This window comes from Thunnus maccoyii, chromosome 2, assembly GCF_910596095.1.
Source record: "Thunnus maccoyii chromosome 2, fThuMac1.1, whole genome shotgun sequence".
Classification (NCBI taxonomy): Eukaryota; Metazoa; Chordata; class Actinopteri; order Scombriformes; family Scombridae; genus Thunnus; species Thunnus maccoyii.
This window is the reverse complement of record NC_056534.1, coordinates 32,130,244-32,138,638: the sequence shown is the minus strand read 5'-3', so window position 1 is coordinate 32,138,638 and position 8,395 is coordinate 32,130,244. Positions and strand designations below refer to the sequence as shown.

Genomic DNA, 8,395 nt, shown 5'->3' with positions numbered 1-8,395 from the left:
ATGCAGTGCTAGTGTGAGCACTAGTGTACAGTGTGAGCAGCAGGATTTCTTGATCTCAATCAGTCAACTAGTTTAAACTTTCTCTCTCTCTTTTTTTAGAAAAATGACCCGAATGGAAAATTACTCTCAAAACCGTTACCGATCTTACTGTACTCATGAGGCAGAAAGGAGCCAATCACTGGCTGATCAGTAGTTCAGCCACAAGGGAGCGCTGCAGAGCAAAACAAAGTAAAGAAGACATGGTATTGTATCTTAAAACTGGATACTGTATCAAACACTGAAGAACCTCCATACAGGCTATTTATAACTCACTTGCCTCAATAAAACGTGTTATGAACTGGAAGTGGTGACAGCAGCAACCACAAGAAATAGTTTTGCAACTGAATACAATGAAAAATTGCGTTTGGGTGTTTGTCAGTGTATTCTTATGCATTCTGCTGATTTATTTGCAGACTTACTCAATATAACATTTGTGCCTGCATGTTTCACCACCTTTTAGTTGGATTTAACCTTCCTTTATATTGTAATATTCAAAACATTTAAATCGATAGCCAGTAGTCAGTCGTGCTTTACAATTGTGAGTAGTTACCAATGAATAAATCAGGAACTATTTCTAATGAACTAATAATAAACAAGTGTTTTCTGAATATCTATGAATCAAGTATTACATAATAGATAAGTATGTGTTATTAAAGAACCTGCTGTTAATGACCCAATGTCTAATAATAAGTCTTTTTTATCTGCAAATCTACATAATGATGAATTTATTGAATCATTCTGACAACTCTGAGTCAGCTGCAACCAAAATGCAACCAATTACTTCCTTCCTTATAGTCATTATTATTTTTGTGACATATCAGGTGCATCATACAGAGTTTTTACTAGGAATGTATCATGTCTGCATGATTACTATGGAAGTAAAGAAGAGAATGATGAATGATTGACCCAAACCAGGGACATCAGGATTCTCAAATAATATTTTATTCATCACATTCAGAGCACATGTATATTATTATTCACATTTACATGCTGTATTATTAGCCACACTAAATGCTAACTATACTACTGATAAACTGATGTACTGCAAACGAAGTCAAACTATGCCAGAAACACACACACCTAACATAGGGTCCACCACTCAAAGATGTTACCAAATAACTTGAACTGAAAGCAGATAAACACTCCATATATTCTGGGTTTATGGACAATATGGGAGAAAAGAGAAAATCCTTCAGGTCATATTACCCTCAAGATTTACAGTAGAATAGACAGTTTGCCCTGCAGCTGGAGGATGGGTGGTGCCCCGGGTCGGACTGATAGAAGAGTAGTCACAAGACGAGCCATTTTTATTTGTGTCAGGAAGTGTGTTTCTGTCTGTCAAGACACTGACAGAGTCTTTCTGGAAATAGACGTTGGCGTAGTGCAGATGGTCTGCAGGAGGGTTGATGTTGACATAAATGGACGGCAATGTATTTCCTAAGTTTTCCTCTATCTCCTCATAGTCTCCATGATTTCCCTGCAGAGGAGAAGGGGAGCGGTGTGATAGATGCATCTGTTGTATACATATGCAAACTCACAAGCACAGAAACACATGCACACCTCTGTGTTGTTTCCAGTGTAAGTCCTCTGCTCTGATGATCCTCCTGCAGTGCAACACACTTAATACACATTAATAAGAAGAACATTTAAATAGATGGAAACAACAAGATATTTCTGTCTATCTGCATATATCTCACAGTCAAAATCATGCAATGTGCAAGTCAAGCTTTTCATTTCAATTTCGACAAATGTTTTCCTCCTTAATCATTCAACATTATAAATCATCTGGTCTATAAGAAAAGATCTTAGCATGACTCCTAAGTTTCAGAAGTTACCCATAAAAAACTTCCAACCATCTTTTTGAAAGCCAAGAGAGAAGTCCAGAGAAGAAGAATGTTTTTAAAACTACCTATGTATATATGTGTGTGTGTGTGTGTGTGTGAATGGGGTTTTGCATTTGCATGCTAGCGTTTTTGACAAATTTCCACGCCTCACCTTGTGTCCTGGGGAGTTTGTGTCTGCACAGTATAAGTACAACCACAGCTATCACCAACAATGTCAGACTCACCACCACACCGACCATCATACCTGCAACCAAGAGACATTAGTAGAAACTGTTTAAGAAAACGTGCTGTTTCATTATCCTCTGGATTTGCATATACAGTAAGAAGAGAGCATCAGGATCAGTTTGACTGTGCAGTACAAGTGTATATTTTAGGGAAGTATGAACAACAGCTGTCACCCGTCTCTGGTTGCGAAGATGTAGATGACTTATCTGTCAGCACTGATGCTGTTGTTGCCTGCGGAGCTTGAGGGTCTGATTCTTTTGTCTTGGTGCCTTTTTCAACTGCACAAGGGTTTTTAAAAAACAAAAAAAAGGCAAAAGCATAGAGCTGTGACTAAACTTGAGGAATGCATAAGTGAATTTACTGCATGCAAAACATACACACAGATATTACTTGAGGTTCTGTATTCCATCACTGTCATTTTAGGTCTTTCACTTGTCATTTTCACTCAGAAATAGTCAGTGGTGGAAGAAGTGTTCAGATCATTTACTTAAGTGTAAGTAGCAATACAGAAATATAAAAATACGAACAAAGGTTCTGCATTTAATATTGAAGCTGGTCAAAATTGTAATTACTCTATTGGGTATTTTGATCTACAGTATAACCAAAATAGTGTAAATTAAAAAAAAAAAAAACTGATCATATATTTTCTATGTTAATTCTTAATCTGTACTTCAGTGCAGCCCTTGAGTAAAAAAACAGTCCCATGAAATAGTTCTGGTGTCTTTTCTGATTCCAGTCATAATACTGGGTTGGACCAGTATTATGACTGGGTTAACCTGCAGAGTTAACATCTGTTCATCAACAGCAGCACAGACTTCTTTTGATCATATAATCGTACAGCATTTGTTGCATATGAACAGAGTGAATAAGCTATACTCGTCTTACAGTTTATAATAGTGTACTCACCTACAGAAAGGTGGAATTTGCAGTATCCAGCATACCAACATGTTCTATCAAAGGAGCTCCAGTATGTTCCAGAGTCGTTTATGCTCAGATTTTTGATGTACACATAGTAGTACTTCACTCTTCTGTTATCTTTCATAATGAACCTGCCTTTAGTGGTATCTCTGTCCTGTTCTGTTGTATGTATTAGCTCCTCACAGTTGGAAGGATCCTTCCCCTTGCATAGGGATTTCTCTTTGATCTCGTGGCTGATAGGATAGTAGCACTGAATTTTGATAGTGTCTCCTGTATCACCAGATATTTCCTCCAATTTAACATCATCCCAGTCTGAAAAAAATAACTCAAGATCAATGCTGCCACTTTGCTTCACTAAAGTGTCTCTGTAGAAGTGTATTTCATGTAGTTTTGAAACAAGGTGATTAAAAGCAGATCAATACTCACTTAAAATATGCAGGTGGACCTCAGTTGAACATGTAATGAAAGAACTGTTTTCCATAGCACACTTGTATCTTCCTGCGTCGGCCTTTGTCAGTCCGGAAAGTGTCACAGTGTAGACTCTTTGCTGTTTGTTGTCTGTCAGAGAAAACCTTCCTCGCTTTGTGTAATTTGAACTGTGCGTTTCTATCATATTTCTGCAATTGAGCTTTTCATCTTCTCTGCAGAGATAGCGGACGTTGCTTTCTTCAGCTCTTGAATAGTCACAGTTGATGGTAACAGATCCTCCCACGTGTGCCGTCTGGTTCACAGGCGTGTTGTCACCTGCCAGAGAGTGGAAACATGACTGAGCATGAAACTGAAGGCTGACCTTTTCACTGAAGGCAACAAAAATTGACAAAAAATATAAATTCCTGAAGGTTCAATTCCAACTCAAACCTGTCCACATTACAACAGTATTTAATTTTCTAAACATCATCAGTCAGTTTTCTGATTGTTACCGTGAAGGAGATGTTCATTGGACTATAATACACAAATAATCTGTCTGTCATTGTTTACTTAAAGCAGCTGTAATCAATATTTTTGTATGTATCAATTTACAATGCATAATGTCAGAGGTGTCGCTTGTAGTGATGAACCTATAAATAATTATCACCCAAATCTGCAGCTCTTTCAGCTTTACAGCACTTTATAGCAAGTTTCATCTCATTGTTTAGCTGTCCAGCTGCCATTTTAATGTTTTTGTTCACTCTTAATTTGTGTCTGAGATGTTTTATTTATTCGTTTGTTTTTGCACAGTGAAGCTCAAACATCCAAGTGAAGTACAGTAATTATAAGCAACATTTCTGAGTGGAGGGAGACGTTAAGTAAAAGCAGAAGTCCTGCATTCAAAGTCTTACTGAAGTAAAAGTACAGAGATAGTATGAGATACTCATTTGGCTCCATGTGAAGGCTGCTTATATGGTTACAAGTCCATTTGTTGGACTATATTAATGATGTATTAACAGGCATTGATACAGTAAATGGTGTGTTGCTGTTGTACTTTGTTGTGACTAATTGTAACTACTTTACAGTATATATGTACTAGTACAATGCTGATCACAAGTTTTCTACAAAAGGTTTTCTACAAAAAATCATTGACCACAGAGTAACTACATGTAGTAGAGTAAAAAAGTACATTTTCCTCTGAGTTGTAGTGAATTGTAGAAATATGAAGTAGCAGAAAATAGAAATACTTAAGTCAAGTTCAAGTACCTCAAAACTGTAAAGTACAGTTACTTGAATTCACTAGTTCATTGAATTTGTTTATGATTTTCTTGGCATTATTTCATTTTTACATCCAACAAACTAGCGTGTGGAAAAGTATTTTACATGCTGCTTTCCATCTTCATTGTACTTACAGTTAATTCTGGCCAGTCCTTCTTTGTTTCCTGACACAGACAATAAACTCACACTGGCTGTCATAAAAATAAGAAAAATTAAAAAACACAAGAAGAAAAAGTTATTTCATCATAACACAAAAAACAGGTTTCAGTCTCATCAAAGAATAACACTTTCATGAATTGTCAGATAATATTACCTGTCATGAAGCAGATGGTGACTTTTAGAGATATTCTCATTGTCTCAATCCTGCTTTTTCCAGCGTACTATAGTTTAAATTCTACTTTATCAAATAATAAACTCAATTTTTTCGTTGTTGTGGCACGTGCTCTACTCTGATCGTCCTGTTTTATTCCTTCTGCCACATCCTCTTTCTCTCTTTCTGTCAACTTCTTCTTTCTAGCACATAGCTTGAAAAATTTGCATGGTATTTTAGAACGAGGATGTGAATCTTTTTATGCCAAAAGCGAGAGAGTGAAACAGAGAGAAAGACAGAAGAGAAAGAGAGATGGAGAGATAAATGATGAGTGTTGACTCATCATTAATGAGTAATTATTCACCTGGGTGGTTTGGATGTACAACCAAACAACGTGAACAATATCCCTCTTATCTTTCAATCATAATCAAAATCATTATAATACCATCTATTAATGCTATGATGAGATATTAATATGTTGTTCCCCCTTCAGACCCAATCTATTGTAATGACATCAACTATTTAGTGATCTCAACTAATTAAAATATTTTAAATTTTGATTAAGTAGGGTCTATAACTTGCCAACAAGTTATAGGTTTAAATGTCAACTTTTTACATAAAATCACCAGGTGACTTGTTGTGGTTATAACATTATCTTACTAAATTAAACAGACATAAAATTATGGCAACATTAATCAAACAGTTTATAACATTAGTACAGTCAATTAAATCAGGAAACGTGTGGTTTTTAAAATAAATTATAATATTAGAAGATATCAAGCTAATTAAATTCCTTATTTTTTCACTTCCTGAGTATATATTATATGCGGTTATAGGCCATTTACAACTATGTGTACAACATTTGAGGTGCCTCGTCTGGTATGACTAGTAGCTTATGATGGCTAATGTTAGCAAACTTGTAACTGACATTACTGAGTCAGTTTGACTCTACTTGTGTTTCTCTTACACAACATTTTATCATTTACCATTATCCTGTAACTGTTACTTGTAGTCATAGTGGCTAAAATAAAAACTATAAAACAGCAAAAGTTTTATAATCTTTCTTTTATACCTTTTAGTCAAAACATGCACTGCAGTGGACAGGCAAAAAGTACTGTGAGGATATGAGTTTCAATAATAATGTTATGATTTTGATATTATGTTATTGATTCCCAGAGGGAAAATTTGCATATTACAGCAGTGCAGGAAACAAGATAACAGATAAGAACTATGAGTAATAAACACAACAAAATAAAAAATAAATGGAAATAAATTCACTCAACACACATTATAAACATTATGCACATTACAATACTTAAGTTACATGACAATACTTGTAGGTTATAAAATTAGAAAAGCTGTGCAAAATATGTGCAGAAGTAATGGTTCTGGTAGATGTAGCTATAGATATACACATATGTATGTTATATAGGTGAAGTATATGTATATACATATCTACATATGTATATACAATACCAGTCAAAAGTCTGGACAGTCATAAATCTCTTTTCATGTTCAGTTTTACTTGACAGAAATGTTTTTTGAAATGTTTCTATTCATTTATTATGACTGCTATTTCATACTTCAATTCAGTACATATTGTATCTGTATATGGTACAGTATATAACCTTGTACAACATATTTACATTATTAATAAAAGCATTAAATTAACTAAAATAACAAACAAAGTGACAGCCTAATGAAACCCACAGCATTCATTTTCTCTTTGTAAAACCCCTGAAAGAGGAATTACAGCTGACCGTGCAACCAGGCATGAAGCTGCACATAGATAGAGTGCAGAATAGAGTGAACACATCATTTACATATCAATCTGGCTCTTCAGCTGCTAAATGCTCCATCATGTTCACCATTTACTTTTTTTAGAGCTTTTCACTGGAAACATCTGCCTGCTGCGGTCGAAAACAACATTATGAGAGCGGTGAGAGTGAACCAAAACAGAAAATTTCCATCCTCCTCGCCATTATGTTTCTAAATGTAGTTTTATTGCATTTGTTTGCCTTTATGTAAAACATGTTTAAAAGGTGCTGTATAAATAAACTTGCCTTGCATGTTATAAAGACTGACCACTAGAGGGCTTCATTAGCAAGACTTTTTTTGACACAAAATTATCTGTTTTTTCCTTTTAAAAGTAGATTTGCACTTGGATGTTCCCCAATAAAAAGCACCTTCCAAACCACACTGCTGTTCAGCTGGCATTCACTGTCACTGAGAAAAAGAAGACACGGTCACCAGATTAATGCTTATGGAGAGGTATTTGGTATACATATATGAATGTGTCTCTGTTAACTGCAGTAAGTAAATGTGTTCCTGAACATAATGGATTTACATACAACTTAAATAACCTGTGGTTCCCAGGTCCCAGTATCTCTCAGGTCCAGGTTATAGATGGTCACATGCAGGATTATTTTCTTAGTGTCATCACAGAGATCATACTTCCTCTTTTGTGTCCTCTGTTCGCACATTTTATCAGTGGTTTTAATGAGAATTTCCCCTCCAGCATAGATGCCCTTACATAAATACTTTGTCATATGAGGAGGAGATGTGGTGGTATCTGGTTATTTCAAAAGAAAAATAAACACAGCAGATTATTTTGTAATGGTCAAATGTCATCCTTAAAGGGGACCTATTATGCTCATTTCCAGCTCTATATTTTTATTCTAGAACTTCACTAGAGTAGCTTTGTATGACTCACAGTTTTAAAAAAAACCTTATTTATGTTACACTGGCTCTTTATGCAGCTCCTCAGTCCAGCCTCTTTCTGACACAGGCTGCTTTAGCTGTTGTCTCTTTAAGGCCCCCCTCCTGATGAGCCCACTCTGTTCTGATTGGTTAGCTTCTGGAAGCTGTGTCACGGCCGACTTCCACCGTCTCCGGAAGCTACGTAAACAAACTATAATAGCAGGATTTCACTTCTTTACTCCAAATATCAACTTCGCAAATCCATCCTACATGTTTGAGCCCAAATCGGAGTGGGCAGCATGAACATCCGTAGCAGCAAACAAAGATTAGAGCAAGACGTCTCTGTTTGGTCAATATTACGCTCATTACCTGCTTATTGTGTGACATAATGGTGTAAGTTACGTGTGGGAAAGGCGCTAAAATGCCGACTGATGTGGAAAACGTCTGCTGTCAGGAAATAACAATGGTAACATAGCTATTAAAATGTTATTCAGCTGTCGCCAAACGACTGCATAGTATCTCCCTGCACCGTGCGTGCTGTGCCTGGAGCAGATAAAGAAATCAGACACCAGTTGATGTCAGCTCGTCTCGAAAGCAGAAAAAACTGTTGGAAACCGAGTGTTCAGAGCTGTCTGAAGCTGGAGCCCTCTGCTCACAGGGATTATATCTACAT

At 36.1% G+C, this 8,395-nt stretch overlaps 1 protein-coding gene across 2 annotated transcripts; it reads right to left on the bottom strand.

Annotated features, from left to right (window-relative positions):
* Positions 1–959: 959 nt before the first annotated feature.
* On the bottom strand, positions 960–5,161 carry LOC121883679 (polymeric immunoglobulin receptor-like). Of its 2 annotated transcripts, none has more exons than XM_042392099.1 (8): positions 5,026–5,161; positions 4,847–4,903; positions 3,453–3,770; positions 3,015–3,338; positions 2,282–2,386; positions 2,035–2,127; positions 1,600–1,643; positions 960–1,516 (listed from the first exon to the last, which is right to left on the bottom strand). In XM_042392099.1, the coding sequence occupies exons 1-8, from the start codon at positions 5,063–5,065 to the stop codon at positions 1,232–1,234; spliced, it is 1,266 nt and encodes a 421-aa protein (XP_042248033.1). In that variant the 5' UTR covers positions 5,066–5,161; the 3' UTR covers positions 960–1,231. The 2 variants fall into 2 exon arrangements, with proteins under 2 accessions (XP_042248033.1, XP_042248028.1); XM_042392094.1 differs by having other exon boundaries at positions 1,600–1,658; positions 5,026–5,160.
* Between the last annotated feature and the right edge of the window lie 3,234 nt (positions 5,162–8,395).

Coding starts and splice junctions, on each gene's coding strand:
- LOC121883679 (XM_042392094.1), bottom strand. CDS start 5,065: ATGAGAATATCTCTAAAAGTCACCATCTGCTTCATGACAG. Junction 2,128..2,281: donor ATCTTCGCAACCAGAGACGG/GTGACAGCTGTT, acceptor TCTTGGTTGCAG/GTATGATGGTCGGTGTGGTG. Junction 1,659..2,034: donor CAAACTCCCCAGGACACAAG/GTGAGGCGTGGA, acceptor ATGTGTATTAAG/TGTGTTGCACTGCAGGAGGA.